Genomic DNA, 24,797 nt, shown 5'->3' with positions numbered 1-24,797 from the left:
TTTTGATTTATATTACTGATTTTATTTATTTTATCTATTTTTTTTAATGTTTTGCCTGTCTAATTTGAAAATAATTTGCAGTAGTTGGCTTTGTTAGGAGGATGCTGCTTTGGTATTTTCTTTGTTAATATAAAATTGATACTGCTGTTGCTGCTCTACATGTAGACTTGAGAGTTGAGTAGTAGCCTAAGTTGTACCTCAAGACATGAGACTTGGGACTGTAGTTGACTACTGTGAAAACTACATACTTTATTGTGAGCTCCTTATTGGATGTAATTAATGTCTTCACAATCAAATCAAAGCCTCTTAGTAGGTTGTATTGTCCAGTAAATACAGATCATTTCAAATGCATTTCTGTTGTTAAGTTTTTATTTGCATAGTAGTTCTATTATAGTTATTATCATACTCCTATTAAGATTTCATACCCCCCACTTTTTGCAAAAAAAAAAAGTTTTAATTGTGTTTAATTTTTTTGATAATAAATCGGTAAAATCAGGCAAAAATAAGAATTAAATAACATTACCCTAACCTAACCCTAATCCTAACCCTTTAACCGAAATAAAGTAACCAAAAACTGGGGAAAAAACGAACCCAATCCGCCTAGAACCGCCCAAAAACCAACCCAATCCGCCCAGAACCGCCAAAAAAATTCGCGCGCGCGCGCTTCGCGCGCGCGCGGGGGTCCGCATGCACGCGCGCTGCGCGCGCGTGCATGTGTCCCGCGATGTCCCGCGGAACGGGTTGATCTGTCCCTCAATGGCCCTGTTTGGATCTGGTCACCCTATTCTAGGACAAAAGAAAAGTCACATGATCGCAAAAGTCTCATGATCTGAGCAAAACACTACAAATCCGGGTGCAGAGTCACAGTCCCTGTGGCATTCTAAACAAACATTGAGCAGAGACGGACAGACAGAGAAAGAGAGCGAGAGAGAGCGAGAGACAGCGACTGAGAGACAGAGAAAGAGCAAGCGATCGTTAGTTTGGAGTTAGTTAGGTAAAGTTAGGAGAGGTGCAATATATAGTTATATATCTTATAGTTTATAAGATATATAGGTGAGAGAGTTAGGTGTACATATTTATAGGTGGGAGTCGGGAATATAGATTTTAGGCGAGATGCGAGGAAGGAAATGCAAGGCCAAATGGCCTCGGAGGGACCCGACCCAAAGAACTCTTTTGGAGACCATGTCCTTCACTGCTCCCTCAGGACCACCACCACCACCGGGACCACCACCACCGGGACCACCACCACCACGACCTGTGGAGCACGTGAAGCCGTCGGCGGTGGCGTCTTTCACCGCTCCCCCGCGACCACCTTCGCCACCTGGGAGATCCGCGGAGATGAAGGCAGAGATCAAGGCGGAGATGAAGGCTCTCACTGCCCCGGAGGGATCTGAAGACGTGGAGCCATCTCTGTCGGTGAAAGACACTTATGCCTTCACGTGTTCAGAACCCTCGCGGGGACCACCTCCGCCGCGACCACCTTCGCCACCTGGGAGATCCGCGGAGATGAAGGCGGAGATCAAGGCGGAGATGAAGGCTCTCACTGCCCTGGAGGGATCTGAAGACGTGGAGCCATCTCTGTCGGTGAAAGACACTTATGCCTTCACATGTTCAGAACCCTCGCGGGGACCACCTCCGCCGCGACCACCTCCGCCATCCAAGGAGGTGAAGACTTCCCCCGCGGGATCTGAGGATACATCGGTGTCTTTCACCGCCCCGCGGCGGCGCCGGCGGGCACCTCCACCACAACCACCTCCGCCACGTCCACCACAACCACCTCCCCCACCTGCGGAGGTATCTGAGGACACGAACCCAACGGTACCAGACATCGATACCGGGGTCCCGTTGCGTCGTAGCGGCAGACCGAGGACCGCGTCGTATCGCCCAGACCCAGAAACTTCCGACGACTCTGGCAGCTGGGAGCCAAGCCCAAGGAAACGATGTCTGTCTCCGTTTACCAGTGGTAAGAATATATATATATATATATATCTTTTTTTTTATCATATCTTACCTTTTGGTTGCACTCTGAAAATGGCAAATCTACAAGCTCACAATATAGTATAGTATAGTATTGTATCTGGACATACAATATAGACAAACACATACAGAATAGCCCTAAATGACCATTACAGTACAATGTGTACAAATGGAACCAAATGGTCCATTTGGTTCCATTTGCACACACTCAAGAGTTTATGGGGGACTGACATTCAGTAATTGGGTATTGTGATCAAAATAAGGCCATAAGACTGTTTCACTCAAACTTCAGTCAAACTTTTTCTGATTTGATTGGTTTTACATCATAGCTGGCATCGTTCTTACTTATTTCTGCCAGTAATGTCACACACACAATGATATGTTGTGCCATTTTGTACTTATTTGATGTATATAATATTATTTATTGCATTCAGATTTACCACAGTAATGGCTAAAACCCCACTCTGCAATGATAAATGTCATTCATTCTAAGTTCCACAAAGTAATGCACCACCTGACATGCTGGCAGTGAAAATAATTGTACATACTATTTACCAAACGATTTTATGTTTTACTGTGATTTCAGACATGATGGATTTGGACGAAGCAGGGCCATCGTCTTCAACTGTACCACCTGTCCCCCGTAAAAGAAGTAAGACAGTTTTCTGTTCATCATCACCGCTGTACCACACGATTTTGACAGCACATTTTGATTCAGTTTTAGTCATAGTCTGTTGAATAAAATTCCATTTAGTTTTATTCATATTTTCATATGAATCAACACTGCCACACAAATGAAAAAATATGTATTTTATGGTAATTGTGTATTTCTGTAATTCACAGGACGTGGTGGGAGGCCCCCAGCTGTAGAGCCTGAGTGGAAGGACACAGATTGGGAACCTAGGGCGGACATCCCCCCTCCGCCCCCCCCTGCCCGCCCCCGCCGTCCCCCGCCCCCCCCCTGCCCCCCCCCGCCGTCCTTATGCACCAAGAAAGGACCCTCTTCACCGATTGAGTGGCGATATGGATGTCCATAAGCTTGTCTATATCGGCCCCACCGCCAAACGAACGCACACATCGAAGTGGTGCAGAGTTTGTAAGAGGAGAGGGCTAACGCGGAGTGAGACAACGTTACAGTGCGAAAGCTGTTTGGTCCCCCTCCATGCTAAGAAATGCTTCAGTGTGTACCACACTAAGGAGAAGTATTTTTGAATCATTTTGATTGTATTTGTTTGTTTTACTTACTAAAATGCACTTTTGTTTTATTTTCATTTTGTATTTATTTTGACTTTGATTTATGATTTATTATGCTCTGAGCCAGCCAACAGTTGGCAGTAAATGTGCTGCTAATGTCTCTCACTGCCCCAGAGGGATCTGAGGACGTGGAGCCATCTCTGTCGGTGAAAGACATCTATGCCTTCACGTTCTCAGAACCCTCACGGGGACCACCTCCGCCGGGACCACCTCCGCCATCCGAGGAGGTGAAGACTGCCCCTGAGGGATCTGAGGAGACATCGATGTGCTGGCCAGGCAAAACACACAAAATATATTGTGTCATTTTGTACTGTATTTTGTATATACATTTGAAAGGTACTTGTACTTGAAAAAGTTGTACTTGAAAATGTGAAAGCCATATAAAGTGTGTTCAAATGTGTCTGCCTGAGTCGTTTCAAACATTTTCTGTAGACGGTAGACTGTTGGTTTTATATCATAGATATACAATTGCAAACTAGCAGGTATGTAACTCTTGTGTGTACAAATGGAACCAGTGAAATCAGTGTCCTAATCTGAAGAAAACCTGGACATAGACATACACATAAATAGCTAGCCCTAAATGACCATTACAGTACAATGTGTACAAATGGACCCAAATGGACCCGTATGGTTCCATTTGCACACACTCAAGAGTTATGGGGGACTGACATTCAGTTATTGGGTGTTGTGATCAAAATAAGGCTGTATGTAAGACTGTTTCACTCTATAAAAAGTCAAACATTTTCTGATTTGATTGGTTTTATGTCATAGATGCTATCTGGATCTCAGTGCTGTCTGCATGGCATTCACAGAAAATAATTCTGTATGACTGCATTCACTCAGTGTATAAATCTGCACGTGTGTAATGAGGGAGGCCTCACTTATCGTTCATACAGTCTATATGTCTTTATATGGTTTCTATCAGGGGTCATCAATATGTCTATTGGATTGGATGCATCCAATACAGATGTAAGGATTTAATTTGACCACCAGAGGGGTCCTCCTAACCTAAATTATAAGAGGACTTCATATAAGAGGAGGTCATTTAGGAGGTTAGGAGGGCCCCCTCTGGTGGTCAAATTAAATCCTTACATCTTTCAAGTTTTAGGAGATGAGCCAGCCAAAACCTGTGTGTGTGTGTGTGTGTGTGTGTGTGTGTGTGTGTGTGTGTGTGTGTGTGTGTGTGTGTGTGTGTGTGTGTGTGTGTGTGTGTGTGTGTGTGTGTGTGTGTGTGTGTGTGTGTGTGTGTGTGTGTGTGTGTGTGTGTGTGTGTGTGTGAAAAAACAAACTCAAACATTTGGCACAGATAATGCCAAGTCTTGACACGCACACGCACACACACAGAGATGAAATGGTGTGTGTCATTTTGCACTTCTTTTGATATAACTTTGAAAAGAAAAACGTTGAAATGAGCTTGAGATGTTTATCAACAAGATTCATGTTGATAAACGTTGAGATGTGAAAAAGCTATATAAAAGTATATTCAAAAGCACTTTCTTTTCAGACACTTTCACTGTCTGATGTCAGTAATGTGTCACTGAAGGTGAAAATATAAGGGTCTAATCACTGTTCTGCCTGAGAGAGACTGTTTCACAAAAACCTCATTATCTCAGCTTTTTGTTCCAGACAACTGTTTTTGGTGAAAGCAAGCTATATTCATCTACCAATAGCTAAAGAACAGAACATGCTAGGAACTTTTTTTCTGGTTAGAGTAGAGATTCTGATCTTTATTTTGAGGTATTCCATGTGTTCATAGTCCTTGCACAAAATATTCTGTGGTTCTAGATAGACTGGTCAGAATGCTCAAAAATGTCTGGCACAGGCAGCTATGGCTGGTGTTTTAACTCTGGCAGTCAATGTGTTAAATAATGGTTAAAGTTGTTAAAATCTAAAATGGCTTTCCCGGTTTGAATAGGTTAAGAAGGCACACATTCGCAACACTAGTAGCTCTAGTGTAAATGCTTTGTGTTCCTGACCTGAGTAAAACAATTCTTCAGGAAGCTAGGAAACCGCTCTGTTTTAACATTGCTTCTTAATAACTTTTATACCGTTGTAGCCTATTGTAATGCTGTGATAAGCCATTTCCAATTCGCTAAGTATACTGCGCACCATGTTGTTGCGTCTTCGTCTAAAATACTCACACACTTTAGATGATCGTGGGCAAGGTTTTTTTCAGTTGTTCTCTGGGGAAATCATTTTTTGACTGGTCACAGGCTGCCATCTTACTTCATTGCGATACACCAATGTACGTACGTTATGTATATCACTGTATTTCCACAAACAATGGCATCAATGGGTCGCCTCAGTCCTTGTGGCTCCGCTCAATTTTCTCCGTTATCAGGAGCACAAGTTTGATGTTTTATGAGCTCGAGTAAATTCTATCGACAAGTCATGCTTGTTTTGATCTGACACATCACAGGAACAGTGGAACATCACCAAATACAAATGTGTACTGTTGTTAAATCATTTACATATATCTCGATACGTGTTATGTTTTTCTCTTCCTAGAATTCGTAGTCACAGAGGAATCAATACCTCCACAGGATTGGAGCCCCAATGTAGTCGAAGAGGACTCAAAACATCCACAGATTAAAGAGGAACCGGAGGAGCTACTTCAAAGACCAGAGGAGCCTGGGACAACGGTGAGCAGTGATGACATTCATCTAGGGCTGTCCCCTAAAAGTCGACGCGTCGACACGTCGGGCAAAGAGCCTGACGTCGACTCACATTCCTTGAGTCGAGCCATCAAAAAAAAAAGAAAAAAATTATATTTGGTTATTCTATGACATATACCGCATTTTGAATTGAGATATTTTCATTTTTTCCATATTGCTGTCATGTCTTAATAAAATTATGCTTTTAACAAGCAAAATAAGCAGTGAAAATAGTTTGGATTACTTTGTTTGATGGGAAAGAGTTGCGATGGAGAAATCACATCCAATATAAAGACCTGGATGTGAATCGCCCATGTTACCTCGTACTGTCCGCTGGCCGCTGCCTGTGCTCCGGTCATTTGAAGAAATAATCCAACGTTTTCTTTGAGGTGAGGAAGACATGAAGAAAGCTTTTCAATCTCAATAGTTTGTCTGAAGATCCATTCTATAGGTCATGTTATGGTTTAAACTTTAAGGGGGGCTCTGACTTGCAGTGACAAGACAGCTGATTGATTTGACCTACTTTTGCGCTGCGCGCTGGTGATGTAATTAATTATTTGGGAGCAGGAGTATAAATATACACTCTTCCGGATCTGACTAATACGACACGTTGCTTATTGTGAACACAATACGCTACAAATGAATGAATATGCATTTATTTGGATTTTTTTTTTTTGGCAACCTTTTTCTACTCCGTGGATTCTGCATTAAACCTGCGACTCTGAGTCGACTCAATAAATCCTGAGTCGGGGACAGCCCTACATTCATCCCTCAATATTTGTACGCCAAACAAAAAAAATATAGGGTTCAATAGTTAATTTACATTTCTGTTTGGCGTTTAAGCTTCGTAATGAAAAGCACAGGGCAGGTAACTTGAGTTCACAAATAAATTACTGACACATTTAATCTTATACTTTCAAAAAAATATTTAAAAAGATGAAATAGCTGATCTAGCTTTTTTTATATTTGAAAATGTATTTTTGATCAAGGAAACGATTTTTACGATTATGCAAAAATAATTGCCATTAGACGATTATGTGATAATTGTGACAGGCCTATCCTGCCCCATGGGCCAGGCAGGGCCACATGGCCCGGCAAGGCTTACTTACTTACAGTGACGTAGGCTCACACCTAGTGCACGTACACATACAGTACATACAACATTAATCTGATGATTAGATTAACACCAAAATATCATTTACAAACGTGACATAATGGTACAAACAAACAAAACAAAAAAGCTCTCCGACATGCATTCATAGATTGACTTTCACAATTTGTTTTAGGAAAAGATGACGAAATCGGCGGCATCCGTCATGCTTGAAGACATGCAGTGGAGTGATGTGGACACGGACGATGAAGATGACGAGACGGGGCGGGCAGAACCAGAGGCGCACCACTCGGAACCAGACTCTGATTGCCAGAATTCCGATTCTGAATCCGAATCGGAATTGGACGATCCCGGTGATCTCGCCGCGCCCGAGCTGCCACAACCTGCTCCAACAACTGCTCGCAGACAGGAGATCGGTAAGGATGGGACCGTGTGGACAGAACTTGTTACGGGGCATACGGACAGGACTCCTCCTGGCAGAAGTTGTGTCCTTAGCGCGCCTTGGTTTTTCAGAGACAACAAGCCCGGCCCTACAAATCACGCTAAGGCGGCGATTATCGATCAGCAGAGCAGTTTCCTGTGTTTGTTGGATATGGACATTTTGCAGTATATCACAGATTGTACGGTCAAGATGGCCCGCTTTAAAGGAAATAATACAAATTGGGATTTGTCTGTGAGTGAGCTGAAGGCATTCATTGCTATTTTATTCATGCGTTGCATTCACACACCGGGCAAGCCCTTTGATGAACTCTGGGGATACCGCAATGGATTGGACTTTGCTAAAGAAACAATGTCTCGGGATCGTTTTAGGTCAATCATGCAGTACCTTTGTTTTGATGACAAGGAAACAAGGTCTGCTCGCAAAAAGCACAACAAATTTGCGGCAATGACAGATGTCTGGAATGGTTTCATAGAGAACTGTCAGAAATGCTTTGTACCTGGCCTCAACATCACCGTGCATGATCAACCTTTTCCCACGAAGACGCAATGTGGTTTTACGCAGTACTCCAGTAAATCCTGCAAGTTTGGCATAAAGTTTTGGATGGCTGTTGATGTGGATGCCAAATACTTATTGAATGGATTTCCCTACATTGGGAAGGACCTGAAATGCAGGTAATTTAATGATGATTTTTCTAATCATGTATTCACATTTCACAATATCTAATTATATCTAATATTATATCTAATAATGATATTTGCCCCCCCCCCCTGTCATTCACTTGCAGCAGTGACGTGCCTTTGTCTCAACATGTAGTTATGGAATTGGTCAAACCATTTCTCAACAAAGGGCGAAATATTACGACGGGCAACATTTTCACCTCGATCAAGCTCGCACAAAGTCTTCTAGCGAAGAAAACGACAATAGTCGGGTCTATGAACAGACAGAGACGTGAGTTGCCTCCTAGTGCACGGAACCAGAAGGCAGAGAGATGCAGCACGACGGTGATGAAGAGCACAAATGCAACTCTTACAATCTACCAAAGCAAACCCAACGAAAACGTGTGTGTCTTGAGCACCAAGCACCCCGCCGTCTCCATTGGCACGGACACAAAGCAAAAGCCAGATTCTGTTACTTATTACAACAAGACTATGTGTGGAAAGGGCATTTTGGATCAGATGGCACGCAGCTACACGGTCAAAGTTGCTAGCCGTCGCTGGCCAGTGACCGTGTTCTACAACATTCTGGACCTGGCCGCCATCAATGCCTACGCGTTGTTCAAAGAGTGCATGGACACGCCGCGGACCACCAGGAGAGCCTTCACACGGAACACCAGGAGAGCCTTCATAAATGAGTTGGGACTTCAGCTGCGTCAGGACCATATTCATGGGCGGTGTCCCGTACCCCTACCCGACCTGCCGCTACCCACAAAGAGAGCACGATCGCCACCGGACACAGAGATCCGTCCGTTGAAAAGAAGGCAGTGCCAGCTGGGCAGGTGTAAAAACAAAACCAAAGGTGAATGTGGCAAATGTAAGAGAAGGATGTGTGGCTCATGTCGTGTAGAACAACCTCCTCTTTGTTATGCGTGTCATGGACCACACTGACTTGATTCAGAATCTGCTTTATTGTCACATCACATCACAGGTTTACAGAAGTCCTAAAAAGTGGGTGAAATTTGTTTTTGTGCAAGTTCTATCGTTTTTGTTATTTCCATACAAATATAAAAACAAAGGGAAGAAGAAAAAGGGGCGGGGGAAGAGATCAATCTTGTCTATATTCTGTTGGCTTGGTTTATGGCAGGGGTTCTCAAAGTGGAATCCAGGGACCCTCAGGGTTCCTTCTTGAGGGGTTTCCCAATGGACCCTTGCAGGTCTGTAACCCTTTTAGAGTGTACAGATGGAACCAAATAGACCCCATTTGTACACTCAGAGTTATGGGGTCCTCAGAAATTACAAAAGTTTGAGAACCACTGTTTTATGGCAATGGTTTCCAACCTCTTATCCCATCTGACAGAAGCTAATACCCCAAACACACACACACACACACACACACACACACACACACACACACACACACACACACACACACACACACACACACACACACACACACACGCTGTTATTGTGAGAGTCATCACATGGATGGGAGTTAGCTACGTTAAAGTTTAGGGGAAATAGATACTGTATGATGAGTTGGACTGATATCACATTGAGAACACACAGGCAGAGACAGTAGGTGAGTGCAAGACTTATCTGAACAAGCAGGTATTGATGTGATGTGATATGATATGAACATTTGACTACCTCAAAACTGATATGGCCTCACGCCCCTCTTATGATATTTGGGGTCCCTTGTCCCTAGGTTGAGCAACACTGGTTTAGGGCTTATTTTCGCCTTTTCTTTTCTCATATTGCTTATTTTCACCTTTTTCTCACATGATTGTAAATGATTGAAAGTTGGCTGTAAGTCACAGGGGAGTGGGAGATGAAATGGTTATCCGTGGCTAATTTTCACAGAGTTTCATTTGTTTGATGGAATATAATAAACATTGTTCAATTAAGACACAACCTTCAATTTGTACCATTGTTATTTATTCAACAGGTAGAATATGTTGAAGAAAAGAGAGAGAGTTTATATGAGATTCAATATTGAATTGAAACAAAAAATGTATAAACATTTATAGCCCACCATACTAGAATGTTCTCAGAAATGGCTAGTTTGCATGGCTAGTAAATGTTATACATACACCCCTCTCTCCTCACGTCAACGTGAATGGTTGACACATAGAACACATAGAAGGGAAAGAGAACTGGACACTAAAGGAAGAATAAGAATAGAAAAGCCCTGTTTGTTGACTTGGTTTACATGCCATCAATGGTGGAAGAAAGATCTAGAAAAATCTAGTACAAGTATAAATACCGCAATATAGAAATACTCTGTTACAAGTAAAAGTATTGTATTAAAAATGTACTTGAGTAAAAGTATGAAAGTATTGACATCAAAGTATACTTAAAGTACCAAAAGTAAAAGTACTCATCATGCAGAATGTCCCATTTCACAAGTTTTCAAATGCATAAAATGTATAATAAGCTTTTGAAAATAGCAGATCTACAAGCTCACAATGTGTCGCGATGTGACGCGTTGTGAGATTGTAGATCGGCTATTTTCAAATAGCCAAAGTATGTGTAGGGCTGAAGTGATTAATGTATGTTTTGTAATAATAATCAAAACGTACAAAGTAACTAAAGTTTTCAAATAATTGCAGTGGAGTAAAAAGTACAATATTTGCCTCTGCGATGTAGTGGAGTAGAAGTAAAAGTACAGAAAATTGGAAATACTCCAGTAAAGTCAGTACTTGAATACATGTCACGTACTTAGTTACTTTACACCATTACATTGCCATTTACTCTGATCTTGCACTTTGTAAGTTGCTCTGGATAAGGATGTCTAATAATAAGATGTCTATAATAAGCTAGTTCAGTGCGCTAATTTACCAGTTACCAGTACTCTATTACATTAACCACATGAACCCTAGCGTCCCTATTCTAGGGGGAAAACATTAGGCGGGGAAAAAAGCTGCTTGTAGATCGGCTATTCTGGAAATGATATTGCAACGTTTTGTGGCCCACTTTAGGTTGAATTAATTTATTATTATTATTATTTTTATTTAATGGGAAAGAGAACTGCAGAGAAATCCTCAAGGTTGACATAGAACCGCCTAGCAGTGATGTATACTATAATGTTACATTAGCATTAGAAGTGTCTTATATATTAAATGTGGCTTGTGGGCAGTACTCGCGTTTGTGAGTAGCCTACAGTACATTATACTGTATATGGAGGCATCATTATAAATAGTTACAGCAGCAGCAGTTGCTTGGGAGAGAACAATAATATAAAAATAAAGATCTGCAGTTTTTCCCTCTCCGGGTTGAAAAACCTAATGTTAGTAGCAGAACTGCAGTGACAGTAGGACATGACATCTTCTGTGTGCGGAAGAGAGGAGAATCAAACTAGAAAGAATTCAAGCACAACTCAGTGAAAAGTAATGAACAAAATTATTTATTGGGTGCACACTGCACAGCTCAGAAGAGTTATATATCAGCAATAAATGCAACGGTGCTCCAAGCAGCCTGACTCAGCTTAGTGTTAGCGACTGGGCTGGGGAGCTGACAGGCTGCCAAAAGAAGTAGAAACAGACACTCAATACACATTTCTGGCAGCTTGTTTGTAAACGATGTATACATTTTAGCAGTAAATATAGCCTATCTACCTAGTGCATAGTTGCACAATGTTGACTAATTTCACACCCACACCTGCTAGTTAAAAGGTTTCATATCAATATTTGCATTTGTCGAGTGTCTTATGCGCTAGTCCACACTCCGCTCTACCCCCTTCCCTTCACCTCACACCACCCACCTCCACAGCTGAACTGTTGCATTGTTTGATAACTTCAAATCAGATTTTTAAATAAACTATTTAATATACTACAGTAGTACAAGCAGCAGTAAGCTCTAAAGTGCTTTATTCAACCTCTGTGGCTGCCTGTAACTTAAAACATTAATCCATTAATCAATGGTCAACTCACAACACGCCTGCCTGCACAAATTGACGTCGTAAGCAATGGTTTGTGTTGTGTGTGATGTCAGACCAAAGCTTGGTCAGCCTATATAAGTACGTACCAGTATGTACCGGTATGTGAAGATAGACCCATGGCACCATGGCACACGTCGGTAACACCGCCTCAGTTGAGTCAGACTGCTGTCAAGGTGCCTTTGACAGGATACCTGTCTCCTGTCAGCAGGTGGATCTACATTCAGCCATTCAGGAGACCCAGTGTGCGCTCGATCTGGTCCTCAATAACAAGTACTCAGAAGCTCTGGGCCTGCTTAAACCACGGTGGAGAGACAGTATGTACCATGCGTTGGGGTACAGCAGTATCCTGGCGATGCAGGCTACCATGACATTTGAAGAGAGAGACATCCAGATTGCCATGACGACCGTCAATGATGCTTTGCAAACATGCCAGAGATTCAGAAAGAGAAACTCCATATTTGGTTCTCTGTTCGGCCTTGTTTTCAACCAGCCCGTCCCGCAGGAGGAGCAGATGCATGCAGATATCTGCTATGCTCAGTGTTTGCTGTATAAAGCTTCGCTATCCTTTCTACAGGATGAGAACATGATCAGTTTTGTCAAAGGAGGACTTAGGATCAGAACAAGCTATCAGATCTACAAGGACTGTCAGAAGGTTATGAATGATCTAGCCAGCAGCTCTGATTTGTTCAGACAGTTTGAGGGTGGAGTCAAGTTTGGCATTGGCTCCTTCAACCTGATGCTATCTCTCCTTCCTCAGAGAATATTGAGGTTGTTGGAGTTCATTGGAGTCTCAGGAAACAGGGACCATGGTCTGTCTCAGCTCAGAGAGGTAGTATCTAGCTGCACTCTTCCATCGGTAATGAGCACCCTGACACTGCTCTTCTACCACACATTTACCACACTGATAATGGGAACAGGAGAAGTTGATCTAGTGGAAGCTGAAGCTTTGTTGGAGCCTTGCCAACAGAAATACCCCAACAGCGCAATGTTTCTCTTCTACTCGGCTCGCATCGCAACACTCAAAGGAGACTTTGAGAAGGCCATGTCCAGGTATGAGGAGTGTATGTGTTCCCAACAGGAATGGAGACAGATCCATCATCTGTGTTACTGGGAGTTGATGTGGTGTCATACCTACCAGCAGAATTGGATGCAGGCCTACCAGTATGCTGACCTTCTGTGTAAGGAGAGCAGATGGTCCAAGGCTATGTACGCGTACCAGAAAGCAGCGATTCTCAGTATGATGTCAGAAGATGAAGTAGTGGAAACTGGAGAGAATCTGGTGGAACTGTTCAGGCAGGTAGAGGGATTGAAACGGTGTGTGGCAGGCCAGACTATACCTCCAGAAGAGTTTGCAATCAGGAAATCTAGAAGATACAACGCAACCACGCCAGTTAGACTTGTCATACCTGCACTGGAGATGATGTATATGTGCAATAGTTACTCCATGGTTGGGAAGAGAGCAGATTGTACCGAAGCTCTCCTCACCACTGTAGAGAAAGCAGAGAAAATGCTGCGCAGCGACCCCAACCCATCAGAGTTCCATGCGGATGACAGTTGTTTGGTCCAGATGTTGAAGGGTCTTTGTCTCAAACACCTGGACAGACCCCTGCAGGCCGAGCTGTGTTTCGCACAAGTACTGTCCAGTGAGCATCGAATCAGGTACGATCATTACCTGGTTCCCTTTACTCTGTTTGAGTTGGGTTTACTCTTCAAACAGCGGGGAGACATCACCAAGGCTACTGCCTATATGGAAAACACAAAGAACTATAAAAACTACTCCATGGAGGACAGGCTCCATTTCAGAATCCATGCAACGCTCAACAGCCTCAACAAGTCAACGGCCAGCAGTAGTGTAACGTAGTACATTTACTCAAGTATTGTACAATCTTGAGGTATTTTTTACTTTACTGGATTATTTCCAATTTTCAGTACTTTTACTTCACTACATCTCGGAGGCAAATATTATACTTTTACTCCACTACTTATTTGAACACTTAAGTTACTAGTTACTTTGTAGATTTTGATTATTATCACAAAACATACATTAACCACTTCAGCCCTATATACATTTTAGCCATTTGCAACGCATTGTGAGCTTGTAGATCTGCTATTTTTTATACATTTTTTACAGTTGAGAATCCATTCAAACGCCACCAAAATTATAGCATTGCACTTATATTCATCAGGACATAAAACATGAAAAGGAATTAAAAAAAAGCTAGGGTCTGGCGTGCTCTGTCTTGTTTGTTTGTTTGTGTAGCCGAGGTGCTCTTGGAAAGGAAAAATGCCATAGGCCACTTACTGTGGGGTTGGTGGTGGTCTTGACGCATCCAAGGCTGCTCTCGGTTGAGGGAGAAGGAAAGAAACGTACGTGTTTGGCCAAGTGGCCTTCGTCAGGGCAGGAACTGTTTGCACAGGTGTGCAGTCAACTAGTGATAGGCGACAGAAGACCATGGTTTATCAAGCCTGGATAAACCATGGCATCCAGCTTGAAGATCCAGAGCGTTTCTCTCTGGAGAAGTTTCTTGAGGTGATCCCCCTTTTTCAATTCCCTCTGCTCTCAGTAGGGTGTCATTACTGCATGGCATGGAAAGTGCCTGGCGGATGGGGTAATCTCGGTTGTTTGTTCTGATGCCGTATTTGTGTTCACTGATGCCGTCACCGTCTTTGAGTCTGCGTTGAAAAGAAATCGACTGAATATCTGTTGCGTTCCCACATTATGCTTTAGACTTTTTGAAATGTTTAACTGATTTGATAATGAAAGTCAATGGGGCTCTGATCAGACCGAGGAGACCTTGCCCACATTTCGAGTCAGACGTCATAGATGCATCATAGACCAGTGGTTCTCAAACTTTTTTCCCCCAAGTTCATATGTACTGGATTTAGCCGCAGACCCCCATCTCAAAAACAGTTTGCGAGGGACCTCCAGAAGCAAAGATTTTAGTTAAAAAAAATGTAAATATAGATTTGCAAAAAAAATCACGATTTTTCTAAAATAGCAGATCTACAAGCTCAGAGCTTGTGTATCTGCTATTTTTGAAAAGCCAAAGTATAAAATATGGTTAAAGGGGTTGTCATGTGTGCCCAGGTTTGACTCCGTTGCCTTGGAGGGATAAACATCTGAAACCATCACAACCACCAGAATAGCTGTCCTTTTGTGTTTTCTGCCATGACAGAATATAACACCTTATGTCATTATGTTCCTTCCTAATATCCTGCATAAAACAAATAGCCATAACTACATGGCTAAAAATAACACCCAATATAGTCAGACTTTATAATTTTCAATATTTTAAAGAACACTTGATATTACTTTAACTTTCCTTATGCTGGTATTATACCGTGAGTACTGGGCAGGGTGTTTTACTCTCTGACGAGGTGAAAAAGTGAGGGACTAACGTCACTGTAGACATAGTATTACATGAAAATGACACACAACGGTGCCTGGACCGCAACGTCAGTGGTCCAGGCACCTAGGCTCTAAAATAGCCTGACAGCGCGTTGCGGGTTCGAGCCCCGATCCCGACGGTCTTTGCTGCATGTCACTCCCCATCTCTCTCCCCATTTTCTGTCAGACTACTATCCTATCAATAAAGGCATATAAAAGCCAAAAAAAATATATTAAATTGCCAAACAACAAAAACCATAGTGCACCCATTGTCTATTTTAGCAAACGACTATGACAGTTAGTTTAATCACTTTAACCCTGGCGTCCCAATTTAGGTATGTCATCATTGAGAATTTGTCTTATTTTAGTTTTATAGCAGATTGATCTACACTCACTCACTGTGATCTAGATCAGCTATTCTCGATAACTTTGAATATTGTTGAGGTTAAGTGGTTAAAGGGGCGGACAGGCTCCGATTTTGGAGTTTGTCAGCAGGGTAAAAACATGGCAGACTGCATACTGACCTTTATAGTTCACCGTGGTGTAAGCAACCCACCTGCAGCTATTAATAATGGGTGAGTAGGATTTCGGTGTGTGAATGTGCAAGCATTGACCAGTGGCAGATCCATGGCAGCCTAAATCTGACACAGCCATCGTTATATTGGTCAGCTGCGTTGCATACTAACCTGCCACGTATATACCCTGCTGTAGTTTTTAACCTGAACTTGACAACAAACTACAAAATCGGCCTTGGGTTTCATGCCCCTTTAAGTGTTTATAACAGCTGTATGACCAAGATGCTCAAGTCATCAGGATTGACTAAATAAATTACATCACATCACATCGTCAATATCTCTTCCCAAGGCCATTAGTTCCAGGATGTGAAGTATGTATGGTCTGCGTTATTGTCTCCGCCAGGCCGAAAGGCATGGCGAGAGAGTATGTTTTCCACCCCGTCCGTCCGTCCGTCCGTCCGTGTGTCCTTGTGTCCGTGTGTCCGTGTGTCCGTCCGTCTGTGACCAGCTAATCTCTAGCACCGTTGTCTTGATCGCAGCGAAACTGTGCACACACACTCCCTGGATGCCAATTCAGAACCTTTGCCCCAAATTCTTCTCATGGGCCTTTTATAGCGCCACCAGGAGGCCGATTTGTGCAAAACACATTTTTTGACAGTACTCCTACAGATTTTGTCCAAAAGTCACGCAAATCGGTACACAGTATCTCTATAGTCATTAAACAAAACAGGTCTTTCAGATTTCTCATATTCCATCCTGATTGGCTAAAAATGTCTTCCAAAGTTTGCAGGAGTGCTCCGTTTTGAACAAAATGCCTCAAATCATGAACACAGCATTTAATTTCCGTTAAATTTTGCACGCACAGTCCCATTAGGCCGAGGAAGAACTACCATTTGAATTTTGTCAAATCAGCCTCATGGTGGCGCTATAACAGGCCGATTCGTGTTTTTACCTATAACTGCACCGATCTGTGTAAAACGTTGTATGCACACTCCCTAGAGGTCAAGGAAAAACCTTTGCCCTGCATTTTTCACATCTGCCTTTTATAGCCCCACCAGGAGGCCGACTTATGTAAAACACATTATTGTATACTACTCCTTCCAATTTTATCCAAATTTCACGCAAATCGGTACACATGATCTCTATAGTCATGTGATCACGACGGATGTGTTTGATTTTTCATATTCCATACTGATTGGCTAAGATTGACATCTAAAGTTTGCATTATTGGCTTGTTTTGAACAACATTCTGCAAATCATGAACGCAGCATCCAGTTGCGCTCAAACTTTGCACGCACAGTCACACTATGTTGAGGAACAAATGCCACCCTTTTAACATTGGCCTGTTATAGCGCCACCAACAGGACTAATTTAGCGAAACAAATGTTTTTAACAAAATGCCTCAAATCATGAATGCAGTCAGTGTTCGATTGTCGTGCAAGGCCTAAGAAGAAATGCCACCCTTTTCACGTTGGCCTATTATAGCGCCACCAGGAGGCCACACTAGCCTACCTGACCTGGCGGAGACCTGTGCTCCGAGGAGCACTTTTTCTAGTTACAATCTATGTCAGTGTCGTGTTCTGGAAAGGACGCACTGTGATTGGCCAGTGGTCACTTTGATTGGCGGTTGTGCTTTGTGAGACTTCTGCCGTGCGTTTGTGAAACTATGCGTAATGTTGCTGACAGGATCGGTTTACAGCATTTAGATGCAGCTATAAATATATATATAATGTGTATATAAGTTCTTTCTTTGATTGTATTCATTTAATTGAATATCCTGCAATGTATTAATTCAATGTGTTAGTTAGTAAGTTTCCACTCCTCTGTCTCCTCCCACTCCACCCTTTCCAAATAAAGTGCTTGGGCAGAGGGGAAGTGCGCCATTGTAATCTGGGATCTTGTGAAGTGATTTACATGGTCGTTACAATCCTCGTCGAGTAAAAATAGATCTTCTGTGTCACGTGTATTTCTTCATCTCTGTGTGATTAACAGCAAGGGGGTTTAAGATTTACGATCATAAACCTATCATTTCACTGGTCCTTCGTGTCGGATCTCTACGTCGTTTTTGGGAGAGGAGGGAAGGACAACACCGCCAGTCTGTCGACAGCCACAGATCCATTTAGACGGCCCTGTGAAGCCCTGGGTTCACGCACCAGGCCGGTGTTTCAAAGCAAGTCCGGAATCTTCTCTTCGACGAACGACTGCCGAGATCTGAACGTGATCACACACCTATAAGAAACACGTAAGTGGTCCTTGTGTGGACATATTGTTGTTATTACTAAGGTGTAATATTGACAAGTGTGTGTGAAATTGTGGATATTTCTTTAAGGTGTTAAAGTTACATTCGCTGGAGTTGTGTTGTAGTGGCGAGTGGCATATTATAATCTGAAATTGTATACTGAGAAGAGAGTTGAGTGTGTGTTTGTCACGGTGGTTGAAAGCCAGTGGGTCTGACAGCCCCCTCCGGGGAAATCTAGTCGTGTAAACTGCTTTGTCTATATTTATTCTATATATCTAGTATAACCCCGATAACAATCTCAGGGGTGTACGGTGTATGGTTTGGATGTGATAAGTGAGTGATAAGTGCGTGATTCCCTGGGGCACGTCTACACGTGGTGGACGTGGTGAATTTGGGTGTGATACAAGTTGAGCAGTATACAGCAGTGCATAAAAATAACACTTGAAATACATTTAATTACGATAGGAACAAGATATTTACAGTGATTAAAATCATTTCTACACATTGAACGGAACATTATAATAACCACATAGTTCAGTTTTCACCCACATAATAGTAATTGACCGCTAATATGGGGAACTCACAAAAGAAAGAGAAGCCAACAGTTAAGGATCGGAAGTATATGGCTATTTATGCTCCAGGGAGCACTCGGTTCCTGGACAACTGGGCGAAGCATCGTCATTTTGAGGGCAAGCTCAGCCCAGAGGCATGTGCACTGTTAGTGGAGCAGATTAAGACAGATTTGGCCACTACTAAGAGAGAGAAAGTAAAGGAAAGGTTGCGGCAAGAATTAAGAGAAGCTATGATATGGGACAGCCAAGCAAAGGCTAGGCGTGCAGGGATGAGTAAGACAGGTGACAATAGTGGAACCACAGTGGCTGCGCTAACTACAGAAGAAGATGATTTGGGTTACATTGGTGGAGTACAGAACAGACGGAGAAAAGAGCGAGAGGAAGGTGAGAGAGCGCAGGCAGAGAGAGATCGTGCGCAAAGAGAAAGAGAAGAACTTAGGGCGGTGCGTGCATTAGAGCGAAAGCTTGAAGAGGAAGAAAGAGACAAACAGGACAAAGCTCTAGGAGAAGCTAGAATATTAAAAATGAGGGAGTTTCAAGAAAGAAAGGCCAGGCAGGAGAAATTAGAAGCAGATGTTAGGCTGTTAAAAATGAAAGAACAGGCCCCCTATCTCGCTGATTTAGTTACTGCTGACACCCAAGATTATCAACAACAGGTTGAGACCAAGCCACCGCCAGCCTCTCCGCCAGTGCTTAGATCTAAAGGGAAGAAAGGAGAAGAGACTCAGGGCTCCAATTTCTGTGGCGTCAGTGTGAGCGCTCCCCCACCGTACCCGTACATACCACCACAGTTGTATCCAAACCCCTATGCAGTAGAGAAACAAGGTTTTAAATTAGCAGCCCAAGTAGAGACACATCAGTTTCCACTGGTAGAAATGCCCAACATAGTTTGGGACCCCACCTTGATAGCAGGACAAAGGCCCCCCGGAGCACCAGCTGCCCCTGTAATAGCCGCTAATGATCCAAGACTGGAGCGTATGGTGTTAGCTTATCGCGCTTGGACGCCTCAGCAGCTCAGTGATGCCTGTAACGGTTTGCATAACCCTAAGGATGATGTTGAAAGACATATTGAAGAGTTTAAACAGCTAATTAAGGGTTGGCATTTGAATGGATTGGAGGTTTTGAGCTGTTTACGGGTAATTTACGGCCATAAATTGGCACGTATACAGGGAGTGTATACTGGGATGGAAGGAGAATTGCCGTTCGCTGGTTATATGGACGCTGTTACTAGCGCTGCATTTGAGGTTGCATTGACAGGGGTGTGGGCGAACATACGCGAGGTTTTCCGTTTAGTCTCAGACTATACACAAATCACTGACACCAGACAGAGGCCAGGAGAGGATGTGATAGATTTCAGAAGTAGAATGGAAACCGTTTTTCGACGGTGCAGTGGCATTCCTCATGAAATAGCAGAGAACTCAGCATACCAACAACATTTGAAGTCAGCCATCTTAAATGGCACACTTGTGCACCTGCGAGATTTTGTTAACAAGAACAATGTCACTCAGCGTAGCTGCACTGTGAGTCACATGATGGATCATTTAACAACAGCCCAAACTTACCATCAGAAAAAGAAAGAAAGGGAAGACAGTGCCCCTAAACAGGTGTTTATGGTTGATGTTGCCTACCAAGATAAGTCAAAGGGCAGGAAGGTAGGAACAAAAAGGGCCCCCAACACATGTTTTAGGTGTGGTCGTTTAGGCCATTTTGTGGCTGATTGTAGATCTAGCACGACAGTAGAGGGCTGGGATGATGACAAGCGTAAAAAGGGAAAGCCACGTAGACCTAGGCGCCAGGAGGAAGAGGAAGATAGTGATCGCACTGAATGACTAGGCGTGGACCGTGAGGAAGAGTACCATGACCGTATGAACTTTGTAAATGCCGATCCTCCATTAGAACCTATATTTGATATAGCTCTAGTAACAGAGGCGTTAGCTGCAATGTCCAACAATGAAATTAAGCCTATGCGTACTCTTATGGTCAATGGTGTGCTGATTGAGTTCCTATGTGATACTGGTGCCGATACCTCAGTGATGAAAACAGAAATCCCTGGCATGTGGCCCAAGTCTAAGAGTATTTTTGTAAAGTCTGCTAATGGCCAAATGAATGAGAGGCCAGTGTCCAAACCGTTAAAAGTTGTAGATGGTTCTAAGACAGTGTTCCTAACCTTTGTTTACGCCCCAGATTGCCCTGTTCACCTGTTAGGACGTGATGGCATGATTAAACTAGGCCTGAGTATAGTCCCCACGAGTAAGGGTATGCGTGCCATCACAGCAGAGGAGACAATACAGGAGCAAGTTTATGTGCAGCAGTCCCTAGATCAGCCATGTTATTTTTGGACATTAGACATGCCAAATCCAGATATCACAGGGACGGGCCCCTTTTTGTTATCTCAGATAACCAAACGTGATAAGCAAGAGGTCATGCAATTAGGGGCACTACATGTTACATTAAGATACAAGAGACGTCCAGGCCCAGATCCTGAGTATGATAAGCTGGTCACACATCTACAGAAGCCACAGAGAGTTTCTTTTAACCATATTTATGAGGATAGTAATGGCAATGCAGCAGTCTCAGTCTCCCTTACACAAGAAGCAGATATGGTAATGGGGTTAGGAAAGACACCTCACATGTCATTAGCAAGAGGTGTAGGGGAAACCTGGCGTGAATTAAAACAGTTAGTTCGCAGTGGAGTCGCCAGGAGTGATTGGGTACGACAGACAGATGGGTGGGAGACTAGTGGGCACATGAGAAGGAAAGGTTTAGGTTTCACTCTAAGCATGACCCCAGCTGTCCACTTAGATGTACCCCTTCGCTCATGACAAATCATGTTCTCACAGGAGGACGAACAGGCACTAGCTACTGTGCCAGCCTCTATATGGTCCTCAGGTAAAACGGACGTTGGCAGAATGACCACAGCTCGCCCCATACAAGTCACCCCTTGTAATGAACATCGTCCTAATGTCAGACAGTACCCCTTAAAACAGGATGCTTTGGATGGCATACGCCCAGTAATCAGGGATATGCTCGAGGCTGGTATCATAAGAAAAGATCCAGATGCTATGTGTAATACGCCCATTTTTCCTGTCAAGAAAGCAGATGGGAAATCATGGCGTTTAGTTCAAGATCTCCGCCAGGTCAACAGTTCTGTGCTGCCCATCGCTTCAATGGTCCCTGATCCACACACGTTGCTTAATGGCCTCATTCCAAATAGTTTATGGTTTTCAGTCATTGACCTGTCAAATGCATATTTCTCTATTGAGGTTGAGAGAGAGAGTCAGGGGTGGTTTGGGTTCACGTATGATTGTGAGAAGCTCACTTACAATCGTCTTCCACAAGGATTTGTTAACAGTCCAGCAATTTTCTCTAGGGAGATAGCTAAATGTTTGGCCAGTTTCACCCCCCCAGGTTCATCTCAGGTCATTACATATGTGGACGACATGTTAGTAGCCTCCCCTACACGTGAGGAATGTGTAGCATGCACAGTTAAGCTTTTAAAGCACTTACAGGTCACGGGCAATAAAGTCTCGAAAGATAAGTTTCAGTTTGCACAAGAGAGTGTTCGTTTCCTAGGCCATTCACTCAGTGGAGAGGGCCGTTGTTTACATTCTGATCGAAAGGCAGCCTTGTTAAATGCACCAAAACCCACGACTAAGAGACACATGATGCAATTTCTGGGTCTAACAAACTACTGTAGAGCGTGGGTCCCCGAATATGCTTTTGTCACTCAACCACTGCTAGATCTGTTGTACTTAGATGAGCTGCCTGCCTCTGCCAAATTAGTTTGGAATGCACAAGCAGAGGAAGCTTTTGTTAAGTTAAAACAGATGTTGACGAGCTCCTCAGTGTTAGCTCTGCCCGATTACACTAAGCCCTTTATTCAAACAGCTGATGTGAAAGATGGTTTTATGACTTCAGTCCTGTTGCAAAAGCAAGGAGATAAGTTAAGGCCTCTAGGATTTTACTCTAAACGATTAGACCCTGTGTCACAGGCCCTACCACCGTGTGTACAGGCTATCTGTGGTGCAGCTATGGCGATTGAATGTACAGCTGAGATTGTGTTGTTTCACCCACTCACACTAAAGGTCCCCCATGCAGTATCCCTTCTGTTAAATGAGACTCGAATGGCATTTCTCTCTCCTGCTAGGTTCCTATCAATGTCTGCCACATTATTTTCTCAGCCCCATCTCACAATAGTTCGTTGTGGTATTTTAAACCCCTCCACACTCCTCCCTACGCCCTTAGATGGAGAACCACATAATTGTAAAGAATTGACTGAGCGTTGTTGTAAGCCCCGTGCTGACCTCTCGGACCAACCCCTGCCCAAGGGGGAGGTGTGGTTTGTTGATGGTTCAGCGTCTAAGTCACCTTTAGGTGTTAACCAAGTTGGTTTTTCTGTTGTGTCTGCAACCACTATTATAAAGGCAGGCCAGCTTCCGCCTTCGTATTCAGCACAGTCTGCGGAACTAGTTGCTTTGACTTCAGCCTGTAAGGCAGCGAAGGGTGTAGATGTTACAATCTACACTGATAGCCAGTACGCATTTTCTACTTTGTTTACGTTTGCGGCACAGTGGGCACGCAGAGGTATGATGACCTCCACTGGCAGACCTGTGAAGCACGCAGTGTTGCTAACTGACCTGATAGAAGCAGTATTACTTCCGCGTTCCATCGCTGTCTGTAAATGTGAGGCACACACTAACAGTGTTTCTCCAGTAGCGCGTGGGAATGCATTTGCAGACAAAATAGCGAAGGAAGCCAGCCTAGGTTCCCATGGGTCTTATCTTGTTATGTCTGCCACCAGTGAGACAGAACCAATATCACATTCAGTATTACGTGATATGCAAAACCAGTCCCCTGCATCTGAGGTTAGGAAATGGATCCGTGATGGAGCTGTTCATAATCAATTTGAAATATATTGCATACATGGAAAACCAATACTACCTGTGTCATTGTTTCGCTTAGCCGCACATTTGAGTCATGATCGGGTCGGTCATGTCTCAACGGGTGGAATGGTACACCTAGTTAAGCAGCATTTTCACACTTATAATTTTCAAAATTATGCTAAACAATTTTGTAGGGCGTGCATCACATGTTGTAGGCATAACGCGCAAGGTAACGAAAGGCCGAAAAGAGGCAAGTTTCCCCCTGCAACATATCCATTCCAGTTTGTTCACATGGATTTTATACAGCTAAACTCTACTGTAGGAGGCTATAAGTACTGTCTCAACATGATCTGTCCATTTTCCAAATGGATTTACATATTCCCATCACGTGATAACACTGCACTAACGGTGGCAAAAGCCATATGTAAGACTATAATTCCTAACAGAGGGATTCCAGAGGCCTTGTACAGCGATAATGCTCCCCACTTTCGAAATGAAGTAATACAACTTATGTCATCACAACTGGGTATTAAGCTAAATTATCATTGTAGTTATCACCCACAGTCAGCTGGCCTTATTGAAAAGTTTAACGACACGGTAAAACTAAGATTGAAGAAAATTACAGATGTGTCAAAACGCCCATGGATAGAATGCATCTCATTAGTGGAATTGTACATGAGAATAGTACCTACGACTCAGGGCCCAACCCCTTTTGAAATTGTTAATGGTAAAGAATTTAGACTCCCACTTTTGGACCCCATTCAGACAGCACAGGATGTAGATGAAAACAAAACCCTGGCTGACTGGATGATTTCTTTATTTAACAGCAAACAGGTCCAAAGTGCCAATAATCTGCCAGTCTTTCCTCTGTCTTTACAGGAGCAATCGGGATTGGAGCCTGGTGATCAAATCTTGATAAAGATCATCAAGCGGAAGCACTGGAATTCTCCTCGTTGGGAGGGTCCATTCCAAGTCCTGGTCACGACGCCCACCGCTGTAAAGATACAAGAGCGTGAGACGTGGATTCACAAGAGCCACTGTAAATTGGTGCGAACATTATCAGACATTTAAGTAATAGGAGTGATAAAGCCAGCAGAGGGTGGGGCCGAGCTGATAGCGCTCAGGTCAGACCCAAACCTGGAGAAGACTCCAACTTTACCCTTCCCCAT

General features: G+C 43.3%; 2 protein-coding genes across 2 annotated transcripts; both read left to right on the top strand.

Annotated features, from left to right (window-relative positions):
• Positions 1 to 1,338: 1,338 nt before the first annotated feature.
• Positions 1,339 to 9,936, top strand: LOC308101384 (uncharacterized protein; the record flags this gene model as incomplete). The annotated part of the gene is made up of 5 exons (XM_080450806.1): positions 1,339 to 1,963; positions 3,346 to 3,507; positions 5,740 to 5,873; positions 7,172 to 8,109; positions 8,223 to 9,936. 5 exons carry the CDS (start codon positions 1,339 to 1,341, stop codon positions 9,040 to 9,042), a joined length of 2,679 nt encoding a protein of 892 aa, XP_080306932.1. The 3' UTR covers positions 9,043 to 9,936.
• A 2,219-nt stretch (positions 9,937 to 12,155) lies between these two features.
• LOC308101383 (tetratricopeptide repeat protein 39B-like) lies at positions 12,156 to 13,892 on the top strand (the record flags this gene model as incomplete). The annotated part of the gene is made up of 1 exon (XM_080450805.1): positions 12,156 to 13,892. The coding sequence occupies one exon, from the start codon at positions 12,156 to 12,158 to the stop codon at positions 13,890 to 13,892; it is 1,737 nt and encodes a 578-aa protein (XP_080306931.1).
• Positions 13,893 to 24,797: the final 10,905 nt, after the last annotated feature.

Source organism: Gymnoscopelus braueri (assembly GCF_963280865.1).
Source record: "Gymnoscopelus braueri genome assembly, chromosome: 15".
Classification (NCBI taxonomy): Eukaryota; Metazoa; Chordata; class Actinopteri; order Myctophiformes; family Myctophidae; genus Gymnoscopelus; species Gymnoscopelus braueri.
This window is presented reverse-complemented; position numbering and strand designations above follow the sequence as displayed.